Below are 25,960 nucleotides of genomic sequence, written 5' to 3'. Positions count from 1 at the left end.
CCTTCGATGATAAAATTCCGACATGTCCAATGTTCCGCTCTATTCTTTTCCATTCAATTTCTCATACAAGTGAATGGAAAAAAGATAAGAAAAACGAATGGAAGATAAGAGAATCGAATGGCTAATAGATTGCGCGCCGAATCGAACGCGCAAAACGTAACGTGTATTCCCAGCATTAGCGAGGATTCTAGAGACAACTAAACATTGTAAAGTTTGTTCTAATAAACCAAACATCTCTTTGTGCTCAGAGAGAGTGAGTGTTCTCTTCAGAAATTAATCTCAAAGCAAACCTTTGAGGATTGTTAAAAAAAAGTTAGATATTTACCTTGGCAGAGGGAAGCCTCTGGATCCTCCGCCATAAGGCCATTCCGGCGCTGAGATCCTTGAAGCACTGCCACACTGTGCCAACTGTCCAATCACGTCCGTGCAATTGTGCAGGCACAAGCCGATGCAGCGCTGGAACAGCATGATGGACGACTACGGGGAAACCTCTGGATTATCCAGAGGCTTACCTCTATTAAAGTGTACCTGAAGTGAAAAAAAGTGTCCCTAGAGGGTACTTACTATAGGAGGAAGAAGCCTCTGGATTCTAAAGAGGCTTCTCCCATCCTCCTCAGCAGAGGCAATTCAGCGCTGTGACCCCCAAAAAGTCAGTTTGTTAGCGGTGGTTGCTGCTGCACGCATGCGTAGTAGCAGCTTTCTGACAATAATATAGAGGCCTACCTACACAGGCACACTAGCGGCTGTTTGCTAGGGCGCAGGTGGAAATAGCAGAGCCCATTCTGGTCCGCTCTACTGCGGAGATGCGATGCAAACGGGCTCAGCCCGAGTGGACAGCCGCTAGGGCATCTGCGCAGGCAAACCACTGTATTATTGTTGATGATTGTTTAGCAGTTCTCTGCACTGGATCGGGGTGTGAAAGAGGACACAGAAGCCTAATTAGGATACAGAGGAGTCTCCCTCCTGAGGCAAGTATAAGTTTTTATAATTATACTAAGTTACAGATTTTTTTCTATAATTATACTAAGTTAAAGTTGTACCCATTTGGGGCTACAGCTATCCTTTAAGCTTGCCATACAATATTCAATTATCAATTTTGTTTTTGTCATCTGTGCCATGTAACGGTCAATAGAACGATCAATGATTTTACAACAGACTTTTTCTCAAAGTCAGCAGCTCCATTCAGCAGAAAAAGTCGCCCGGTGTAACACAATGTAACTATGGAAAGTTGGATATCATTTTAAAGCTCTCTTTCTCCTCTTTCTGGTGACACCTAAATCGTCGCCCTACGCCTTTTAGTTTTCTCTATTTTTGCAATCGAAATCGCGGCCACAGCAATTTCAATTGCGAAAATACCGAAAACTAAAAGGCGTAGGGCGGTGCATTATATATCGTTGGAAAGAGAGCATTAAAATGATATGCATCTTTCCATAGTTTCTGCACTGCTCGGAGTCCCTTTAATATTGAACTGAAGCCATGGTTTATAGAACAAAATATTGATTTTAAATATTTAAATCCACTTCAATTTAGGTATGTATAATCGAATGTCTATCTGGGAAAAAATGCACTGTGTACGGCTACCTTTAGCTCTGTGGAATAAAAACCGTGTCTTGGTGGTCAGTAATGGATGATGTCAAGTGTAACATATCTAGTGTACCAAAGTTCCCTTAGTTGAGTGAGGAATTTTTTCTGTGCTGTTCATATTTTACTACAAATTTCTAGCATTTTCAAAGTATTCCCCAGCTGTCCAATCTTTCTTCATTGTAAATAGGTCCCATTGCCCTCAGACCTCCACCAGCCTTTAAAGAGGAACTCCAGTGAAAATATTGTAGTAAAAAAAAGTGCTTCATTTTTTACCATAATTATGTATAAATGATTTAGTCAGTGTTTGCTCATTGTAAAATCTTTCCTCTCCCCAATTTACATTCTGACATTTATTACATGGTGACATTTTTACTGTGGGCAGGTTATGTAGATGCTCCTAGCTGTTTTGGCTGTTAGAGACAGCTGTAAAGAGCTACTTCCTGTCTGTGAACATTGTTACATTGTGGCAGTTTGCCCAGAGTACCGCGGTCCCAGAGCTTCTTGTGGGAGGAGTTTCAGCACAAAATCAGTCATACAGCGCCCCCTGATGGTCTGTTTGTGAAAAGCATTATATTTCTCATGTAAAAGGGGGCATCAGCTACTGATTGGGATAAAGTTCAATTCTAGGTTGGAGTTTCTCTTTAAGTTTTAGCCAAGCATGTCCCAGCTTTGTTGAGCCCCCCATAATGTGTCCCTAGGTTTCTAGTCTGTAATAACCATGCTGAGTTTGAGACCACCTGTAGCAGCTAACAGTGACTGGCAGGCCACACTGTGACAGCTGACAAGAGGACAATCTGAATGCTTACAGAGACTGATCGGGCTACAAAAAGGGATTGCTCTAAAGTAAACAGAAAATAATCATCTTACACTTCCTTCCACCCAAGATATAAAATACTGTATGCATTTTCTCAAATCCTTTGCAACTACACAGTAAAAATAAGACAAAACCATGACTTCTTACTGGATGATACAGCAACTTCCAGTTACAGGAAGTCTGCCACCTCAAACACTGTTATGTACATCTACACTTCAAAAGCACTGTACAGTTTTTTTGCCATTAACTGCGATCCGCTTCTAAAAGCGGATCGCAGCAGTTTTACTGACCGCAAGAGCAACACGACTTACATGTAAATCGCGGTGCTAGTTTTCCATTAGTGCGTTTCGACTTTTGCCCACGTGCAATTAACGGCCTGTGCGATTGTCAATGCGATCGCATTTTGTTCCAGACAGCTGCACACCACAATCTCAAATAGTGGAAAAAACAGCTTACGAGATGGCAAACGCAGTACGATTGTGCTTGCTAGAGGAAAAAGGCCCCAAGACCCATGTATCACATGGCAATCCCTCAGTGCTGAACTGTCTAAAAACATTTTCTTTCCATTTGCTTCATCACCAGATGAAAATGCTAACATATTAATAAGCAACATTCAAAACCAAAGAAAAAAGATCTCACACAACGCACCATCTTTGCCAAAAGTATAAAGTAGTATAATTTTATCAATCCATCATAGTAAATATAAAAACCACATACCACACCACCATAGAATGTACAGGATAGGGAAGACAAACAAAAAATAAAAACACCCCATTAATAAGGGTAGGGTGGCTGCAAAAGTTATAAATAAGAATATATGCTGGCGAATGTGGATGCAAGCAGCAGGGTCTATAATGAGTACCGGTAAATACAAACTCGATCTCATCCCACAAAATGGGGTAAGGGGCAGGGGAGGAGACCCGACCATTTCAAAATAAATAACAGTCCTATGCAAATATGTCACCGACCATTCAAAACCCAAGATCATTCTATGGTGTTGTCTTATGTGGTTTTTATATTTACTATGATGGGTCAATAAAATTATACTACTTTATACTTTTGGCAAAGATGGTGCGTTGTGTGAGATCTTTTTTCTTTGGTTCTGAATCTAGCATACACTCTAGATATGCACATTTGCCTTATATTATTATTCTTATTATATATGCCGTGCACTCTGGTATCTTTTTTCTCTATATTAATAAGCAACACTGATCTGTCGCTAGTACAGGTAGTCCCCGATTAACAAACTAGATAGGGACTGTAGGTTCGTTCTTAACCTGAATCTGTTCTTAACTTGGAACACTGTACCAACTCTGTCCCCTTTACCTCCTCTGTGCCCCCCTTGTCACCTCTGCCCCTGTACCTGCTTATACAAGTTTAAAAGCCATTTTTCAAAATCAATTTGCTCAAAAACTACAAGTCTTAGCCTTTGTCATTGAACCCTTTAGATATTCTGCATGGTATGCCATAAAACAACTACATGGATCATAGAAAATAGGTTTAAAAAAAAAAATACAAAAAAAACCCCTACAAATTTGAAAAAAAAAAATTTGTTTTACTTGTTCCCACAGAATCCATGCAGTTTGTATTGGCGGGTCATTCGTAAGACGTGGACTACCAGTATCATCATTCAACATGATGTAATTGCATTTACAACCAAACAGTTGTGCTGTGTGACAAACCCAAATGAAAACCCTCCAGTGTTACAGACAGCCTCATTCCCAACATATCTACACTGTACATGCATTTAGCAACAGGCATAGTTTAAAAAAGACATCCTCACCAGCAAAGCCTGCTTTTTTGCTCCCCATACTGCTTGTGTGCTTGTGTGTCCCCTCAGTATGCCAGAAGCAAGCCAGTCAAGCCTCAGCTGCTCTTTCTTCACCTGTCATAAAGAATGTGCACATTCTCACACAGACTCTGTGCCTGTGTCAAGCAGATCTTTCTGCAGCTTTCAACGAATCTTCCGCCTTATTTTTGTGCAGCTCTAAATCTTATGCTGATTGGCCCGTTTCAGTTACCTATCATGGCTGCCTGTTGCAGATCCCCCCTGAGCGACGCAAGTATTGCGGCAGCACCACTTCAGTTGGACACCAGGATAAGTGATTTATCGACTTACCTGGCAGCTATCCTAACCTTAAACAACTCCCCGGAGGAAACTAAGCTTAGCAGGCACCACCACCAGGGGGTCTAAGATTAACCCCCACACACACCTAATGCCTAACCGTAACACCCCCTTAAAGGATACCCGAAGTGACATGTGACATGATAAGATAGACATGTGTATGTACAGTGTTTAGCACACACTATGCTGTGTTCCTTTTTTTCTTTCTCTGTCTGAAAAAGTTAAATATCAGGTATATAAGTGGCTGACTCAGTCCTGACTCAGACAGGAAGTGACTACAGTGTGACTCTCACTGATAAGAAATTCCAACCATAAAACACTTTCCTAGCAGAAAATTGCTTGTGAGAGCAAGAAAGCGATAAAAAGGGGAATATCTTATCAGTGAGTCACACTGCAGACACTTCCTGTCTGAGTCAGGACTGAGTCAGCCACTTACATACCTGATATTTAACTCTTTCAGGCAGAGAAAGAAAAAAAGGAACACAGCATATTTATTTTTGTGCTAGGCACTGTACATACCTATGTCTATCTCATCATGTCACATGTCATTTTGGGTATCCTTTAAGGAGCCTAACCCCTAATTACTTTCAGGCACCAAAACTATCATTACATTTTATGAAGTAGCCTGTTGGCTACTACTCGCATCGGGAGCCCAAACGACCGGCAGGGCTCCAGATTGCCTATAATTAACATTGACCAAAGACCTGCACCAGACTGTCCCATCTCCATACCCCATATGAGACTGCAGGACTCCAGAGCTGCCCCCACTCTCTGGAACTCTCTTCCACCACTAATCAGACTTACCCGATCCTTCAACACTCCCTCAAAACACATCACTTCAAGATCGCCTACTACCACCCAACACCCCCCAAAGCAATGTCATAACTTGCTCTGCTTGGCACCTATTATACAGCCCATACTTAGTGTCCCCTTACCCCATCCCTTTAAATTGTAAGTCCCTGGCAGGGTCCTCCCCCTAGTGTATCTAACTTAAATCTTTTGTTTCATCAAGGATTTTTGGTTCTTTGAGGTAAGCCACCTCAAAATATTTTGTCGATTTTAAACTGTTTTTAAGTGCTTTTATAAACCACCAGGGCGCCTCTTTCAATCAATTGTGCATTCCATACCTTATGGTCTGAGGGGTTAAGACAGAACACACATGGGTAACCACGGTAGAAATCTGTCTCCCTTCTTTTTCCAAGGAGAGCGACCGCATCTAGATCCCTAGGGGTCACCCCGAGTGGAGTTGGGTTTATTGTCTCCACCTGCTTCCTGTGGTCGGTTGCCCCACTGCAACCCACCTTTGTGAGTAGTTTTGTTTCCATTCTCTATATTCAATTTTTTTGACATATTACACTATTGGGATCCCGTCCCTGTCTCCTGTGTTTTTTTCCCCAGAGGGTGCACAGACACCCACACCCTACCATGCACCTCAGATACCCTTTCTGAGAACTGACTTGGACTTGAATTATGTGGTCTCTAAGACTTCAAGTCCATTGCATGATCTTGCACCTTGCTGTCTGTCTCCCTATTAATCTGTTGTTCATCGCAGCGTAATATGTTGGCATTATAAGTACAATAAATAATAATAATTGGCGTCTACGAGATGCCTGCCAGTAGCGGCTCCTAAAAGACCTGATCCACCTGAGTAGCCCCTATGGCCATTTTGCTTATACCACCCACCATCAACCATGCATCTTATCCTGCTCAAAACACCTTCCCCAAGTCACTGTGTCCTGTCTCACTTCACTGGTGCTCAGTACGTATGGCATTGTGCTGATATTTAATGGCAATGTATCCCCCTCATGCATGGTCACACACTGAAATTTGAAAAGTGCTTCATAAGTGCACACCCATGTTTCACACTACTGTCAGCAGTGCCAATGGAACCACCTTTAACAGGGCTGGTTATTATGTAGCACCTAGTGCGTGGCCACCTGTCAGAGGGACTTCTCCTTGTCATAAGTGGTCATAAAAATGCATGAAGGAAAGGTCAAAACTGCAAGTTCAACATTGTCACTGGGCTCTTTCTGCAAGCTCGTTCACTCTCTGTCCCATAATTAATAATTTAGTACATTCTTCTATAGGTGGATTTTTAGTCCTCTCTGTGTTCACAGTGAGTATTTTGAATACTTCCTGCTCATCTCACTGGTATAAAAAGGACAGAAAATAAGGGGAAAGCTCAATAGAGAAACAGAGAACAAAAACAGAGTTTCTCTGAAGCAAGGATGTGTTTGAACCTGTTTTTAACCACTTCACCTCAAAGCGTTTTTTACCCTAACGGACAAGATCGATTTTCACCTTTCAGTGCTCATCCCTTTCATTTGCCAATAGCGTAATCACTAGTAATTACAATGAAATGATCTATATCTTGTTTTTTCACCACCAATTAGGCTTTTTGGGGTTGATATTGGTTTTCAGTAATTAGTTTATTTTCTGTGCATTTTAAAGGGAAAAACAAGGAAAAATTGAAAAAATACACTTTCTCCAATTTAATCCCCTATAGTTTTAACCACTTGAGGACCTAGGGCTTTCTACCCCTTAAGGACCGGCCACTTTTTTTCCATTCAGACCACTGCAGCTTTCACGGTTTATTGCTCGCTCATACAACCTACCACCTAAATGAATTTTGGCTCCTTTTCTTGTCACTAATAAAGCTTTCTTTTGGTACTATTTGATTGCTCCTGCGATTTTTACTTTTTATTATATTCATCAAAAAAGACATGAATTTTGGCAAAAAAATGATTTTTTTAACTTTCTGTGCTGACATTTTTCAAATAAAGTAAAATTTCTGTATACATGCAGCGCGAAAAATGTGGACAAACATGTTTTGGATAAAAAAAAACCCATTCAGTGTATATTTATTGGTTTGGGTAAAAGTTATAGCGTTTACAAACTATGGTGCAAAAAGTGAATTTTCCCATTTTCAAGCATCTATGACTTTTCTGACCCCCTGTCATGTTTCATGAGGGGCTAGAATTCCAGGATAGTATAAATACCCCCCAAATGACCCCATTTTGGAAAGAAGACATCCCAAAGTATTCACTGAGAGGCATAGTGAGTTCATAGAAGATATTATTTTTTGTCACAAGTAAGCGGAAAATGACACTTTGTGAGAAAAAAAAAAAAAAAAAAAGTTTCCATTTCTTCTAACTTGCGACAAAAAAAAATGAAATCTGCCACGGACTCACCATGCCCCTCTCTGAATACCTTGAAGGGTCTACTTTCCAAAATGGGGTCATTTGTGGGGTGTGTTTACTGTCCTGACATTTTGGTGGGTGCTAAATTGTAAGCACCCCTGTAAAGCCTAAAGGTGCTCATTGGACTTTGGACCCCTTAGCGCAGTTAGGCTGCAAAAAAGTGCCACACATGTGGGATTGCCATACTCAGGAGAAGTAGTATAATGTGTTTTGGGGTGTATTTTTACACATACCCATGCTGGGTGGGAGAAATATCTCTGTAAATGACAATTTGTTAATTTTTATAACACACAATTGTCCATTTACAGAGATCTTTCTCCCACTCAGCATGGGTATGTGTAAAAATACACCACAAAACACATTATACTACTTCTCCTGAGTACGGCGATACCACATGTGTGGCACTTTTTTGCACCCTAACTGCGCTAAAGGGCCCAAAATCCAATGAGTACCTTTAGGATTTCACAGGTCATTTTGAGAAATTTCGTTTCAAGACTACACCTCACGGTTTAGGGCCCCTAAAATGCCAGGGCAGTATAGGAACCCCACAAATGACCCCATTTTAGAAAGAAGACACCCCAAGGTATTCCGTTAGGAGTATGGTGAGTTCATAGAAGATTTTATTTTTTGTCAAAAGTTAGCGGAAAAAGACACTTTGTGAAAAAACACAGTTAAAATCAATTTCCGCTAACTTGTGACAAAAAATAAAATCTTCTATGAACTCGCCATACTACTAACGGAATACCTTGGGGTGTCTTCTTTCTAAAATGGGGTCATTTGTGGGGTTCCTATACTGCCCTAGCATTTTAGGGGCCCTAAACCGTGAGGAGTAGTCTTGAAACGAAATTTCTCAAAATGACCTGTGAAATCCTAAAGGTACTCATTGGACTTTGGGCCCTTTAGCGCAGTTAGGGTGCAAAAAAGTGCCACACATGTGGTATCGCCATACTCGGGAGAAGTAGTACAATGTGTTTTGGGGTGTATTTTTACACATACCCATGCTGGGTGGGAGAAATACCTCTGTAAATGGACAATTGTGTGTAAAAAAATCAAAAGATTGTCATTTACAGAGGTATTTCTCCCACCCAGCATGGGTATGTGTAAAAATACACCCCAAAACACATTATACTACTTCTCCCGAGTACGGCGATACCACATGTGTGGCACTTTTTTGCACCCTAACTGCACTAAGGGGCCCAAAGTCCAATGAGTAACTTTAGGTTTTCACAGGTCATTTTTGTTTCAAGACTACTCCTCGCGGTTTAGGGCCCCTAAAATGCCAGGGCAGTATAGGAACCCCACTAATGACCCCATTTTAGAAAGAAGACACCACAAGGTATTCCGTTAGGAGTATGGTGAGTTCATAGAAGTTTTTATTTTTTTGTCACAAGTTAGCGGACATTGATTTTAATAGTTTTTTTTCACAAAGTGTCATTTTCCGCTAACTTGTGACAAAAAATAAAATCTTCTATGAACTCACCATACTCCGTACGGAATACCTTTGGGTGTCTTCTTTCTAGAATGGGGTCATTTGTGGGGTTCCTATACTGCCCTGGCATTTTAGGGGCCCTAAACCGTGAGGAGTAGTCTTGAAACCAAATGTCGCAAAATGACCTGTGAAATCCTAAAGGTACTCATTGGACTTTGGGCCCCTTAGCGTACTTAGGGTGTAAAAAAGTGCCACACATGTGGTACCGCCGTACTCAGGAGAAGTAGTATAATGCGTTTTGGGGTGTATTTTTACACATACCCATGCTAAGTGGGAGAAATATCTCTGTAAATGACAATTGTTTGATTTTTTTACACACAATTGTCCATTTACATAGAAATTTCTCCCACCCAGCATGGGTATGTGTAAAAATACACCCCAAAACACATTATACTACTTTTCCTGAGTACGGCGGTACCACATGTGTGACACTTTTTTGCAGCCTAGGTGCGCTAAGGGGCCCAACGTCCTATTCACAGATCATTTTGAAGCATTTGTTTTGTAGACTACTCCTCGCGGTTTAGGGGCCCTAAAATGCCAGGGCAGTATAGGAACCCCACAAGTGACCCCATTTTAGAAAGAAGACACCCCAAGGTATTCTGTTAGGTGTATGGCGAGTTCATAGAAGATTTTATTTTTTGTCACAAGTTAGTGAAAAATGACACTTTGTGAAAAAAAACCAATAAAAATTAATTTCCGCTAACTTTTAACAAAAAATAAAATCTTCTATGAACTCGTCATACACCTAACAAAATACCTTGGGGTGTCTTTTTTTCTAAAATGGGGTCACTTGTGGGGTTCCTATACCGCCCTGGCATTTTACAGGCCCAAAACCGTGAGTAGTCTGGAAACCAAATGTCTCAAAATGACTGTTCAGGGGTATAAGCATCTGCAAATTTTGATGTCAGGTGGTCTATGAGGGGGCGAATTTTATGGAACCGGTCATAAGCAGGGTGGCCTTTTAGATGACAGGTTGTATTGGGCCTGATCTGATGGATAGGAGTGCTAGGGGGGTGACAGGAGGTGATTGATGGGTGTCTCAGGGGGTGGTTAGAGGGGAAAATAGATGCAATCAATGCACTGGGGAGGAGATCGGAAGGGGGTCTGAGGGGGATCTGAGGGTTTGGCCGAGTGATCAGGAGCCCACACGGGGCAAATTGGGGCCTGATCTGATGGGTAGGTGTGCTAGGGGGTGACAGGAGGCGATTGATGGGTGTCTCAAGGTGTGATTAGAGGGGGGAATAGATGCAAGCAATGCACTGGCGAGGTGATCAGGGCTGGGGTCTGAGGGCATTCTGAGGGTGTGGGCGGGTGATTGAGTGCCCTAGGGGCAGATAGGGGTCTAATCTGATAGGTAGCAGTGACAGGGGGTGATTGATGGGTAATTAGTGGGTGTTTAGGGTAGAGAATAGATGGAAACACTGCGCTTGGGTGGTGATCTGATGTCGGATCTGCGGGCGATCTATTGGTGTGGGTGATCAGATTGCCCGCAAGGGGCAGGTTAGGGGCTGATTGATGGGTGGCAGTGACAGCGGGTGATTGATGGGTGGCAGTGACAGGGGGTGATTGATGGGTGGCAGTGACAGGGGGTGATTGATGGGTGATAGGTGATTGGCAGGTGATTGACAGGTGATCAGTGGGTTATTACAGGGAAGGACAGATGTAAATATTGCACTGGCGAATTGATAAGGGGGGGTCTGAGGGCAATCTGAGCGTGTAGGCGGGTGATTGGGAGCCCGCAAGGGGCAGATTAGGGTCTGATCTGATGGGTAACAGTGACAGGTGGTGATAGGGGGTGATTGATGGGTAATTAGTGGGTGTTTAGAGGAGAGAATAGATGTAAACGCTGCGCTTGGGTGGTGATCTGATGTCGGATCTGCGGGCGATCTATTTGTGTGGGTGGGTGATCAGATTGCCCGCAAGGGGCAGGTTAGGGGCTGATTGTTGGGTGGCAGTGACAGGGGGTGATTGATGGGTGATAGGTGATTGGCAGGTTATTGACAGGTGATCAGTGGGTTATTACAGGGAAGGACAGATGTAATTAATGCACTGGCGAATTGATAAGGGGGGGGGGGGGTCTGAGGGCAATCTGAGCGTGTGGGCGGGTGATTGGGTTCCCGCAAGGGGCAGATTAGGGTCTGATCTGATAGGTAACAGTGACAGGTGGTGATAGGGGGGTGATTGATGGGTGATTGATGGGTAATTAGTGGGTGTTTAGAGAAGATAACAGATGTAAACGATACATTTGGGAGGTAATCTGACGGCGGGTTTGCGGGCGATCTAATGTTGTGGGTGGGTGATCAGATTGCCCGCAAGGGGCAGGTTAGGGGCTGATTGATGGGAGGGGGTGACAGGGGGTGATTGATGGGTGATAGGTGATTGGCAGGTGATTGACAGGTGATCAGTGGGTTATTACAGGGAAGAACAGATGTAATTAATGCACTGGTGAATTGATAAGGGGGGGTCAGAGGGCAATCTGAGCGTGTGGGCGGGTGATTGGGTGCCCGCAAGGGGCAGATTAGGGTCTGATCTGATAGGTAAAAGTGACAGGTGGTGATAGGGGGTGATTGATGGGTGATTGATGGGTAATTAGTGGGTGTTTAGAGGAGAGAATAGATGTAAACAATGGATTTAGGAGGTGATCTGATGTCGGATCTGCGGGCGATCTATTGGTGTGGGGGGGTGATCAGATTGCCCGCAAGGGGCAGGTTAGGGGCTGATTGATGGGTGGCAGTGACAGGGGGTGATTGATGGGTGATTGACAGGTGATTGACAGGTGATTGACAGGTGATTGACAGGTGATCAGGGGGATAGATGCATACAGTAAACAGGGGGGGGGGGTCTGGGGAGAATCTGAGGGGTGGGGGGTGATCAGGAGGGGGCAGGGAGCAGGGGGGGGGGATAAAAAAAAAAATAGCGTTGACAGATAGTGACAGGGAGTGATTGATGGGTGATTAGGGGGGTGATTGGGTGCAAACAGGGGTCTGGGGTGTGGGCAGGGGGGGGGTCTGATGGGTGCTGTGGGCGATCTGGGGCAGGGGGGGTACAAAATCAGTGTGCTTTGTGCAGACTAGGGTGGCTGCAGCCTGCCCTGGTGGTCCCTCGGACACTGGGACCACCAGGGCAGGAGGCAGCCTGTATAATACACTTTGTAAACATTACAAAGTGTATTATACACTTTGTATGCGGCGATCGTCGGGTTAACATCCCGCCGGCGCTTCCGTATGGCCGGCGGGATGTTGCGGCGGGTGAGCGGCGCCAGGCGGAGGCGGAGGATCGCGTCACGGATGACGCGATCGCTCCGCCCATGCCCCTACAAGGACCGCCGCCATTTGTCAATACGGCGGTCCTTGCGGGGTGCACTTCCCGGCCGCCAATTGTACATACGGCGGTCGGGAAGTGGTTAATATAAACACTGCTACCGTACATAAACCCCACATATTTTATCTGCCCATTTGTCCTGGTTATCAAAATATTTTAATTATGTCCCTAGTACAAAGTATGGTGACAATATTATATTTGGAAATAAAGGTGTATTTTTGCTACGGATGTTTTTCACTAATTTCACGTGCACGCTCACGGGAACGCACGAGCGCGTGCACGCGCGCACAGTGGCAGCATCACTGTTTTACTTATAAAAATGTCCTGGAGCCGTTAAGAGGCTCTAGCAGGACGTTTTTATAAGTCTGCTTGTCATTAAGTGGTCAATGTTGTCTATGGCCATGTTCGAGTTTCTCTGAAGCAAGGATGTGTTTGAAACTATTTTTAATGTGGTCTGTGGCCATGTTGGGGAAAGTTCCCTGCCTTTCTTTTCTGCTACTGTTATCCCAAAAGGCAAGACATAACATTTCAGAGACCAGTAGCAGTCACAGTAAATAACATAAAATTGGACTTTTAGAAAATACACCACAAATACTAGCCATTTTTATTGTAACAGGTGTATTCGGTAGGAGTAACCATTTATTTCCATGAACAGTGGATCTGTATCGGCATTCTTCATGCAGGTTATTTCTCAGCATGCTCAACCTGTAATCATCAGATTCCCATTATCTGTGCTTGCCCACTTAGTATTTGGAAATGCAGCCTACATACCAATGAAAGCTTCAAAGAAAGAAGTCTGATGGAACTGGATTAGAGACATATAAAATTAAGGTTGTTGCTCTCCATTGGCCTTAGCATGTAAACACACCTGCCATGCCCCCATGTGCACACACCTAGCATGCCCCCATGTGCACACACCTAGCATGCCCCCATGTGCACACACCTAGCATGCCCCCATGTGCACACACCTAGCATGTCCCCATGTGCACACACCTAGCATGTCCCCATGTGCACACACCTAGCATGTCCCCATGTGCACACACCTAGCATGTCCCCATGTGCACACACCTAGCATGTCCCCATGTGCACACACCTAGCATGTCCCCATGTGCACACACCTAGCATGTCCCCATGTGCACACACCTAGCATGTCCCCATGTGCAAACACCTAGCATGTCCCCATGTGCAAACACCTAGCATGTCCCCATGTGCAAACACCTAGCATGTCCCCATGTGCAAACACCTAGCATGTCCCCATGTGCAAACACCTAGCATGTCCCCATGTGCAAACACCTAGCATGTCCCCATGTGCAAACACCTAGCATGTCCCCATGTGCACACACCTAGCATGTCCCCATGTGCACACACCTAGCATGTCCCCATGTGCACACACCTAGCATGTCCCCATGTGCAAACACCTAGCATGTCCCCATGTGCAAACACCTAGCATGTCCCCGTGTGCAAACACCTAGCATGTCCCCGTGTGCAAACACCTAGCATGTCCCCGTGTGCAAACACCTAGCATGTCCCCGTGTGCAAACACCTAGCATGTCCCCGTGTGCAAACACCTAGCATGTCCCCGTGTGCAAACACCTAGCATGTCCCCGTGTGCAAACACCTAGCATGTCCCCGTGTGCAAACACCTAGCATGTCCCCGTGTGCAAACACCTAGCATGTCCCCGTGTGCAAACACCTAGCATGTCCCCGTGTGCAAACACCTAGCATGTCCCCGTGTGCAAACACCTAGCATGTCCCCATGTGCAAACACCTAGCATGTCCCCATGTGCAAACACCTAGCATGTCCCCATGTGCAAACACCTAGCATGTCCCCATGTGCAAACACCTAGCATGTCCCCATGTGCAAACACCTAGCATGTCCCCATGTGCAAACACCTAGCATGTCCCCATGTGCAAACACCTAGCATGTCCCCATGTGCAAACACCTAGCATGTCCCCATGTGCAAACACCTAGCATGTCCCCATGTGCAAACACCTAGCATGTCCCCATGTGCACACACCTAGCATGTCCCCATGTGCACACACCTAGCATGTCCCCATGTGCACACACCTAGCATGTCCCCATGTGCACACACCTAGCATGTCCCCATGTGCACACACCTAGCATGTCCCCATGTGCACACACCTAGCATGTCCCCATGTGCACACACCTAGCATGTCCCCATGTGCAAACACCTAGCAAGTCCCCATGTGCAAACACCTAGCAAGTCTCCATGTGCAAACACCTAGCAAGTCCCCATGTGCAAACACCTAGCAAGTCCCCATGTGCAAACACCTAGCAAGTCCCCATGTGCAAACACCTAGCAAGTCCCCATGTGCAAACACCTAGCAAGTCCCCATGTGCAAACACCTAGCAAGTCCCCATGTGCACCCACCTGGCATATCCACATGTGCACCCACCTGGCATATCCACATGTGCACCCACCTGGCATATCCACATGTGCACACACTTGGAGTGTCCCTATGTGCAAGGTTGTTGCTCTGTGGTTTTATTGGCTCTAGCATGTGCAAAGACCTGGCATGTCCCCATGTGTGCTCAGCTGGCCTGTCACCATGTGCGCACACCTGGCATTTAGAAGCCAGTGCATTTGGAGGCAGAAACAGAGGAGGAGAGATGATTTATGACAGATAAGTACAGTATACATTTTGAAATGTAATTGCCCACAATCCTGGAATTTAACAGGAATTGTGAACCATAGATGTTCAATTCAACGTGATAAAAGTTTCTGCAGCTTTAAGTGCCTGCAGCAGCAGAAACTCTAATGATCTAACCTACCAGCAGCCATCTCTATATACTGAAATAAATGATGTGAGAACTGTAAAAAGCAGGCAAGGTTTCCAAAACCTAGCCCGGTTTTGTTGGATTAGGTTTGTTTTCCAGGGTTCTCAATTGTTAGGAAATCAACCTATGTATCCGCAGTTACTTTTTTCCCTTAGACTTCAGCCATTTTTGCTTACAAAGGTGGGTGGGTTTCCTGATCAGCTAGACCAGCGCTGTCCAACTGGCGGCCCGCCAGGCCTCCTGCTGCGGCCCGCTCTTCTCTCTGAGGTGCAGGCATGGCTTGCGCTATGGACGCCATGCCTGCTCCCTCCTATAGTGGCCTTGTCCCCGCTGCCTGTGTCCCCGCTGCCGTTGCTTCACACTCACAACTCAGACCTCACAGATCGCGGCGACTGAAGCAAGGAGAGTGCGCATGGTACCCGCATACATACGGAGTACGTCACATGCGGAAGTGACTTCATTAGTCACTTCCGCATGTGAAGTTCAGCCGCGCGGGTGCTATGCGCACTCTCCTTGCTTCAGTCGCCGCGATCTGTGAGGTCTGAGCTGTGAGTGTGAAGCAGCGGGGACACAGGCAGCGGGGACACAGGAGAAGGCAGCACACGGCAGAGGTAACGCGGCTAGGAGGCGCTGGACACCTCTCGCTATTTAACGGGGGGGGGGGCGGTTCACACCTGTCACTATCTAACTAGGCTGGGGGGCACCTGTCACTATCTAACTAGGCTGGGGGGGCACCTGTCACTATCTAACTAGGCTGGGGGGCACCTGTCACTATCTAACTGGGGGGGGCACCTGTCACTATCTAACTGGGGGGGGCACCTGTCACTATCTAACTAGGGGGGCACCTGTCACTATCTAACTAGGGGGTCACCTGTCACTAACTAGGCTGGGGGTCACCTGTCACTAACTAGGGGGGCACCTGTCACTATCTAACTAGGGGGGGGGGCACCTGTCACTATCTAACTAGGGGGGGCACCTGTCACTACCTCAGCTGAGGGGGCACCTGTCACTATCTAACTGGGGGGGGGGGCACCTGTCACTACCTCATCTGGGGGGACACCTGTCACTAGCTCATCTGGCCACACCACAGCATCACCTCCAGCCCGGCCACAGCATCACCGCAAGGCCTTTCAGCCCACACATCATCCCCAATCCGGCCAAAAACAGTATTGCCAGGCCAGCCAGGCACAGCAGCCCGTAGAGGAGAATTTAGAAGCCAGGTGAGAGGTGTCTACCATATTAAAGGTGCATTCTGCCTATTTATGTGAAACGCTGTCTATTTATGTGCCTCATGACTGCTGAATTTGTCGTGTTGGGGGGCATCATGATTGCTGAATTTGGCTTGTTGGGGGCCTCAAGATTGCTGAATATGTCTTGTTGGGAGCCTCATGATTTGTTGGGGGCCTCATGATTGCTAAATTTATCTTGTTGGGGGCATCATGATTGCTGAATGTGTCTTGTTGGGGGCCTCATGATTGCTGAATTTGTCTTGTTGGGGGTCACATGATTGCTAACTGCGAGACTATGGGAAAAGCTGAATCATCATCATCATATGAGACAACCGCATTAAACCTACTTTTTTAGCTTTTTAAAATGGAAAATAAAACTGGGAGGTTCTAAAAAAAAAAAATACATTTTTCAGGAGTAGGATGGATGAAATTGTTTATCTTCACAGTTTATTTTCAACTTGGCTTTTCCATAATGTTCATGTATGAGTTAAAACGTTTGTATGTAGTTTAAATTGCTGTTGCCACCTTGCGATAGATATCGGATAGATAGATAAGGTGACTTTTGGGTTGCAGTTTGGGCACTCTGCCTCCAAAAGGTTTGCCACCACTGTCCTAATCTAATGTCCCACAGTGCTAAGTTCATGTAAATTTGTCTGCACCCGTGGCCACACCCACATTCTGGTCCATGGCCACACCCATTTTTCGGCGCGGCGCCCGTACACAACGGAACTCTCATGTTTTTCGGGCACACAACTTCACCGAAATCTTGAATTGCATTTTGTGGAAAGTGCTGCCAATCTAATTGTTCTTTAATTGCATTTTTTTTCCCGGGGGGAGGGGGGAGAGGGGGTGTCTGCGGCTCTAGCAAGAACAGTCGGCCCTCCACCATGGGGTCTGAAAAAAAATGGCCCTCCATGCCCATGAAGTTGGACAGCACTGAGCTAGACATATGACATATGAATACTACCAGAATCTGCAGTCTAAAATGCTGAACTTACTATTTGACCTCCAATGAAAGCATTCAAGTGTAGATTGTCAACATTGTGTAATGTATAATACACATTTTACATCATCATCAGTTCACATATGGAACTTTGTCTAGCCACAAGTTCAAGCTCATGACATGGGGTGAGGATACCATGTCATGTAATGTCTATGGACTTCCATGAGTTGGCCATCTTTGACCCAAGACAGCCTGGTGTCACAAAAACAACTTTGAACCACCACCGAAGACAGTTTCTGCAGTTGGATCTAATTTTGCTTTATTAAAACAGAAGATATTTATAATAATTCAGCTTTAAGTGAGTAACTGTATTCCCATGATGCATCACTCCTGTATAAGCAAATCATCTCCTTACATCCCTGAAAGCCATGCACACATCCAGAACCGCTGACATTAAGTGAGCCTATAGCTTATACATTTAACAAATCCAAATTAACGCAACATGTATACAGCTCTTTCAGACTTTCTGGTCCCCATCAGTGCATGGCAGAGGTTGATATGTCTATATGGAAAAGGGCTTGGACCAGTAATACAGAATACCCAGATAGCTCATAATGACCCAAAACCAATAGGATAATGTAAGGGACTAAAAGAAACCAAAAAGCACTCTAACCAGAAAGCAACACCGCATATAATTTTTCCTACTTAAAACGGGCAAAACAAAAAAATCTGTTTTAAGAAGGCAAAATCATATTCGGTGTTGCTTTACTCCTCTAAAGACTATTCATTCTGCCTTAGAAATCTAGCTGCAGACCTGACTGCTCTAGCAGTAAATATCCACTATGCATTCAGTCCTCGTAACTCCATACTAGTACCCTCAATTCTAACTCAATTAATACTCGATACAACACAAGCAGAACAAAGTGGATGTTATTCTAATGCACTCAGCAGTATTATGTCAATCCCTAAACTTATGAATAGCGTTCAGAAGAAAGCAGAGTGTGATTTATTCCAGAAAACCCCCAATGAGAAACAGAAAAAAGCTCAACAGAAAGCATTGAAGTCCAACACCAGCCAAGGTATTTTAATGCTGGATACAGTAGACTAGGCTGACAACCTTTTTGGCAGTTACTGCAGTCTGTTTCACTGTTCATGAAATTGTTACTCACTATTAGTGCAGATAGTGTTAGATCGCTAAAGGAGAACAACAAAAGCAAATATTTTTTTATTACTGTATTTGATCAGTCCCTTCCCTGTCATGGGTTCATACTGAAACTGCTGGCTTCTCAAGGACAGGAAGCAAGCAGATTTCTACAAGAAAGCAGATAGCAGTAACAAACTGGAAAAGGTTCTAACCCTTCCTCACTATGTAAACCTGAAAAGAGCAGCAATTCAAGCACAGGCATTTACAAAAAAAATACACAAACCGCATCGTATTATAGAAGCCATACAGTTATTTAAAAAAATCCATACATATCAACAGAGCTCTTCGGGGTCTCTAGGCAAGTAGTGAAGGAGGAAACATTTTGGGTGGTACATGATTTATTAATTTCATTTAAACCAACACCGTACAATGCTCTCCCCAGGCTCTTTTAGCCGAGCGCTCCGCCAGGCTAATTTTGGTGAGCACCTGGCTGTCGTCTGCTTGCCTCCTCATCCTTCTCCTATGCTGTAAGCAGAGTTGCACTGTCCATGCATTCTCCACTTGCTCCCCACCCGACTACTTTTTCATGCCACCCGGCTGGAAAAAATAGAACACTGTCGCAGTAGCATCCACATCTACCTCATGACTTGCTTTGAGACCGTCATCTGGCTGGGTGAGATGCACAGTGTGTGCAATAAGCCCTGCCTTGCTGCATACTGCTCTACTGCATATGTTTTGCTTTGAGGCAAATGTGCTTTGCTGACTGTCTATATGCTTTTTCATTTGCTCTCTGGTGATCCTTTGATGCTGAACAGGCTGGTCAGTTTAAGCAACAACAGGTGGATTTCGTTTAAGGTGATTAAGGAGAAGCTATGCAACTGTAGCCAACTGCATTGGCCTCAATTTACTAAGCTTTATCAAACACTATCAAACGTTTGATAATTTACCTCATGGGTAAAATCTAATATTAAATTCACTAAGGTGTTATAGATTTATTGAACATTTTATCGATAAAACATTCAATAAATATATAACACCTTCCTAAATTCAAAATTAGATTTTACCCATGAGGTAAATTACCAAACGTTTGATAAAACTTAGTGAATTGAGGCCATTGTATCGGATAACCCATAATGATCATTTACACCCTGAACAAGCATACAGGTCAGATGTTTCTGACTGAAGTCTGACTACATTTGCTGCTTGCTGTTTCAAGTGTGTGATTCAAATACAATGGATGCCAGGCAATTAGTGTTGGTTAAAAGGAAATAAATATGGCAGCCTCCATATTAAATAAGCAAAGATAATCAGTATACCCATACTTTAGATAAACAACAACATTTTTACTTTCCCCACAAAAAGTAAATACACAACATTCAAAAGGAAATAATGAACCAAGTTGTCAACAAGTAAAATTGTTTAGAGATTAAAAGCAAGGCAAACTCTGAGAATGGAGTGATTCAAAGTGGATATTAACATTTGGACCCATGGAACACCAGAAATTAACCCCTTTTTCTCCACTTTAAAAAAATGCTGATTTGTCTCATAACTAAGCAGATTAATATTTAAAAATGAAAAACGAACTTACACAACTGTCATATTATATCACGCCATTTCATGCCACCATTAGCTGAAAAGAAAAACTACTGCAACCAAAGAGTGGTTCTAGCGGATACCATTTTAGAAAGCTCTCAATAAGGGGGAGAAAGGCGGCATCAGTCCGTCAGTGGTGAAAAGCTATGCACTACTGCAGCATGAATTGCAGTAAAAGGTCATTCAACCTAATCATCTCTTTTTCAAAAAATTGCATGCTATTGCAAAACAGAGCACTTTGTTAATTAAATTTCTAGTTCATGCATTTATAAAAAAAATGACCCAGAACTAGGTCTTCAATAGCTGGAAGCATTGTTTATTTAAATAGCACATAAATATAGAAAATAAATGGATCTAACCTAGGTATACAGGCCAGATATGATATGAGTCTTCGGAGATCATCTTGTCTTATTCTGTCATGATTGGTTCGTGCAGGAAATGTTAAAATCGGTCCTCCTCGCTTATCTCTGCCACCTATAAAAATACAGATGAACAGAATATTTAAAGAAATGCACAAAATCTCAAATAAACTCTTCCAGAACACCCCAGAATAACTTATTCTGGATAAAACTATTGTGTTAAATGTTTTATAACAAATTAACAAGTAGTACTGAAGAAATTACCAAATGAAAAGTATATTATATATCTGTACTCTAAAATTCTTACAATAAAAAGCATACCATTCTATTCATTATGTTCTCCTGGGCCCCTCTGTGCTATTTCTGACACTCCCTGCTGCAATCCTGGCTTGTAATTGCCATTTTATGCAGTGTTTACAAACAAAAGACATAGCAAGTGATAGGCTGAGAGTAGATCAGTGTGTGAGTCATACAGAGTGTGCAGGGAGCCTGGAGAGGGTGTGTATAGCTTCTATCCAATCACAAGCAGCACAGCACATTCCAGCCTGACTGCCTGAGCCCGACAGAGGAGAGAAGATTAGATCATATAACAGAGATAACACAGCCACTGTGCAACTAGGAAAGGCTGCAGTAAGACAGGGAACATTAGAACAGCTATAGGAACTTATAGGATAGAAGAAATAAGGTTCAAAATTTTCATCACATCACTGAGATTATTAATCAAAGCACTTTGTCCTGCTACTCAGCTTCAAATCCGCATCCAAACTGGAGATAACAGTATCGTTGTTTACATTCCAATGTTGTTACAATGCGTGTAAACACAGTGTAACAAGTGAAAAGGAGCTCTCTGTGAAGCTCTCTGTGCTTCAAGCACACAAACAGCTCAGAACAGCTCGTTAGAAGAGGTTAATATATAATATAAATCAGTTTGAATAAAAAACAAGGTGGTTCTACAAAGTATTGACTCAGGGGGCTGAATAATTACGCACACCCCACTTTGCAGTTTTTTTTATTGTTTTTTTTAAATGTTTGGAATCATGTATGATTTTCGTTCCACTTCTCGTGTGCACACCACTTTGTATTGGTCTTTCACGTGGAATTCCAATAAAATTGATTCATGTTTGTAGCAGTAATATGACAAAATGGAAGCATGAAGTGCTCCAAAATCTCCTGATAGCTAGCTGCATTGACCCTGCCCTTGATGAAACAGCGGACCAGCACCAGCAGCTGACATGGCACCCCAGACCATCACTGACTGTGGGTACTTGACACTGGACTTCAGGCATTTTGGCATTTCCCTCTCCCCAGTCTTCCTCCAGACTCTGGCACCTTGATTTCCGAATGACATGTAAAAGTTGCTTTCATCCGAAAAAAGTACTTTGGATCACTGAGCAACAGTCCAGTGCTGCTTCTCTGTAGCCCAGGTCAGGCGCTTCTGCCGCTGTTTCTGGTTCAAAAGTGGGTTCATGCTTCCATCTGCTGAAAAGCTTTATGGAGATGAAGATTTAATTTTTCAGCACGACCTGGCACCTGCTCACAGTGCCAAAACCACTGGTAAATGGTTTACTGACCATGGTATTACTGTGCTCAATTGGCCTGCTAACTCTCCTGACCTGAACCCCATAGAGAATCTGTGGGATATTGTGAAGAGAAAGTTGAGAGACGCAAGACCCAACACTCTGGATGAGCTTAAGGCCGCTATCAAAGCATCCTGGGCCTCCATAACACCTGAGCAGTGCCACAGGCTGATTGCCTCCATGCCACGCCGCATTGAAGCAGTAATTTCTGCAAAAGGATTCCCGACCAAGCATTGAGTGCATAACTGAACATAATTATTTGAAGGCTGACTTATTTTGTTTTAAAAACACTTTTCTTTTATTGGTCGGATGAAATATGCTAATTTTTTGAGATAGGAAATTTGGGTTTTCATGAGCTGTATGCCAAAATCATCAATCTTAAAACAATAAAAGGCTTGAACTACTTCAGTTGTGTGTATTTGAATCTAAAATATATGAAAGTCTAATGTTTATCAGTACATTACAGAAAATAATGAACTTTATCACAATATGCTAATTTTTTGAGAAGATCATGTACAAAAGAGACACACGTCATTTAGAGTCTAACTATTCTAGTATAATTACTAGAGGTATGGTGCTGGCTCCTGCACACTTGTCAGTTCCAACTCAGGAGCTGCTGCATTTCCCACCATCGGCTTATCAATCATTTTTTACCTGATTTCTGGAGGACAAGTGGGTACCTCAGCTTATACGTGGGTCTGCTTGTAAGCGACTATATACGGTAGATGTTAAACAGTTGACTTACCAGACAAATAAGCAACTTTTTCTTTCAAAATAGGCAATATCTCCACAGCTTTTAAACCATCATTCCTTTGAAGTCCTAGCAAAAGAAGAAAAAAAGTAAAACAAATTAGCCATTATTGCTTAGCACTATAGCGTTAAAGAAACAAACAATCCAGTATATTAGAGCTTTAAAGTGACTCCGAGCTCATCAAAAAAATGAAAGTTGTACTCACCTGGGGCTTTCTCCAGCCCAGTGCTGGTCGGTAGGTCCCACGCCGGCGTCCTGGCTCCTCTCCTTCTCCCCGCTCCGGAATGGCTGACAGGCCGCAGCCCGGGCGACACTCTCCCGAGTGTCAGGCTGCTCCTTCCGCATATGACGCGGATTACGTCACACGCCGGCCGCCGTGATGACGCGAGGCGGCCGGCGTGTGACGTAATCCGCGTCATATGCGGAAGGAGCAGCCTGACACTCGGGAGAGTGTCGCCCGGGCTGCGGCCTGTCAGCCATTCCGGAGCGGGGAGAAGGAGAGGAGCCAGGACGCCGGCGTGGGACCTCCCGACCAGCACTGGGCTGGAGAAAGCCCCTGGTGAGTACAACTTTTATTTTTTAGATGAGCTCGGAGTCCCTTTAAGCAGTAGCAACAACCAAGCCAGTTATTCCCCTACTTGTGCAGTCATCATCCCTCCTCTTCTGGCTACTTATACAATCATGATTTTTGACACTGTGAACGTTTGGGTTTGTTCATGTATCTATATATTATGACAATGGTGCTGCCATAGGAAAACTTTTTTGTGGCAAAGCTCATAACTGATCAATGTATCACAAGTCTGGTTTTATTTCAAAGTGTCTTCAATTAGGTGGCAACTGTTTACAACCCTCAACTGGGTACAATTTTGCATACAGAAGGTATGCTTCATGAAAGTCCTACTTAGGACAAGATGTGCAGATAAAATTACTTATTTCGTATGGGCATTTTTACTTCACGTTTGCTTGAAATTTGAGCGGTCTCCTTTATTTTTCTGTGGCTGCACAAATAATGACACACACAAGCAATAGAACACAGCAGTACATGCATCCAGCTACATTTAAATGGCCAGCAGGCGCTCGTCAGCCAATCAGGATGCACTGTCATACACCCTTTACCTGCCATACCACATCTAGCAGCCATTAGCATTCAGGTGGGAGGCTTCAGTTGGACGCAATCACAAGATTGCGTCACTAGCAGGACCGCCCCGTGCAGGCATCCCTCCCACGGGGGTCCCTCCCTAACCACTCACCTGTCCGCAGTGTCTTAGAGCTGAAAAAAAAACGTTTAAAAACACACGATTGGTTCACACGATGGCAAGGGGCCCCAGACCTCTCTCACTGGCCGGGGTCCCAAGGCCAACATGCGATACCTGGAGGGGAGTGCAGGTGGGCCCGGACCTCTCACACCCAGGCTCTGGACCTCCTGCTAGTGACGCAATCTTACGATTGCGTCCAACTGAAGCCTCCCACCTGAATGCTAATGGCTGCTAGATGTGGTATGGCAGGTAAAGGGTGTATGACAGTGCATCCTGATTGGCTGACGAGCGCTTGCTGGCCATTTAAATGTAGCTGGATGCATGCACTGCCGTTTTATTACTTGTGTGTGTCAAATTTAGCATTCAGTATGGAGGCAGTGTTGGTGGGCTTTCTGGATGTGAGAGGTCCAGAGCCTGGGTGCGAGAGGTCCGGGGCCCACCTGCACTCCCCTCCAGGTATCGCATATGTTGACCTTGGGGCCCCGGCCAGTAAGAGAGGTCTGGGGCCCCTGGCCATCGTTTGAACCAATCGTTTGTTTTTTTTTTGCTGCACAAATAATGACTGTTTCTAGGTGAATAATATATTTATTTTGTGAGGTTTCAATGAGTGACTTCACTATGCTCCGAATGCAACATGGTATGACAAGTTACACAGCTCATAAGTTGTACCTGCAAGCTATAAACACCCTTTCTGCTCTGTGAGAAACACCAGTAATAGCTCAGTTCAGTGAGTGAAAAAACTGGTTAGGCTGGCCATGCACCATGTAATCAGATTTTACAAAGTCCTCCCACATTTATTTAGTGAGAAAGCTTACCTGTACAACCTAGTCAAATTCAATTCAATTTGATCACCCTTGTATATTATAGACTGAATGCATATTTTCCTTTCCTTTTTGGAGAATTAAAATGAAGCTGTTAGTTTTGATTAATTTAGGTTTTTAGAAACTAATGAAACACAGCATTGGTGAACTATCCTGAGATCAAAGAGACATGCACCATTACCAACATAATGTAAACTTAAAAAAAAGTATATGGTTTTTTTTTTTTCAAATACAGAAGACTTCTCTAGAAAGGGGTTTCTCAAAAGTTATACAGTAACAGCATGTAGCCCTTTAATAATGAAAGTGTTATGGCCCATACTCACGAGGGACTTTTGTCGCCTCAACACGCGGCGCGCGCGTTGCGGCGACAGGTCGCCCATGAGTATGGGCCGCGCGCACCCCGAACTGTCGCCCGCAACGGGTGCGCACCCCGAACTGTCGCCCGTCGCTGATGTCGCCAGGCGATTGAAAAGTTCAATCGCCTGGCGACAGTCGCCGCCGCAACTCCGCAGCAGCTGTCGCTAGTCCGCGTGAGTACGCGGACTAGCGACAGCAACCTCTATTGAGGTACACAGAGCTTCCGGCGAGCTTCCGGCGGGGGGAGGAGGAACGTCGGCGAAAGCTTCCGTCATGCCGCTGGTCCCTCTTCCGCGTGTGCACGCGGAGGGACCTGGCGAGAAGCTGTCGCCGGCCTGTCGCCCACACGCTCACGTGTGCTGGCGACAGGCAACATTTGCTGCCCGTGAGTATGGGCCATTAGCCAAGTACACCCCTGTCATGTGTAACAATTTCACCATCACTAAAGATTGCTTCCAGCTGCATTTCCCTCCATGTACGAGCATTGCTGCACTATGCAGGCACACAGACATGCAGCAGCACAGAGCCGCTCCTGCATAGAGAAAAGAGCTATGCATGAGCAGCTCCATAGTACATCACAGAAGCACAGCTGCATGC

The 25,960-nt window shown here is 44.5% G+C and overlaps 1 protein-coding gene across 9 annotated transcripts in view; it reads right to left on the bottom strand.

Annotated features, from left to right (window-relative positions):
• TRIO (trio Rho guanine nucleotide exchange factor) overlaps nucleotides 1-25,960 on the bottom strand; it is a 322,942-nt gene that overhangs the window by 236,432 nt on the left and 60,550 nt on the right. For all 9 annotated transcript variants that reach the window (XM_068236605.1, XM_068236606.1, XM_068236608.1 and 6 more), the window contains exons 2-3: nucleotides 22,924-22,998; nucleotides 20,602-20,716 (exon numbers count right to left, since the gene is read on the bottom strand). In XM_068236605.1, coding sequence (XP_068092706.1) covers nucleotides 20,602-20,716; nucleotides 22,924-22,998 — 190 coding nt within the window. The remainder of the gene's footprint in view (nucleotides 1-20,601; nucleotides 20,717-22,923; nucleotides 22,999-25,960) is intronic.

Source organism: Hyperolius riggenbachi, chromosome 5, assembly GCF_040937935.1.
Source record: "Hyperolius riggenbachi isolate aHypRig1 chromosome 5, aHypRig1.pri, whole genome shotgun sequence".
NCBI lineage: Eukaryota > Metazoa > Chordata > Amphibia > Anura > Hyperoliidae > Hyperolius > Hyperolius riggenbachi.
The sequence above is the reverse complement of the archived record's forward strand: the minus strand, read 5'-3'. Positions and strand labels throughout refer to the sequence as shown.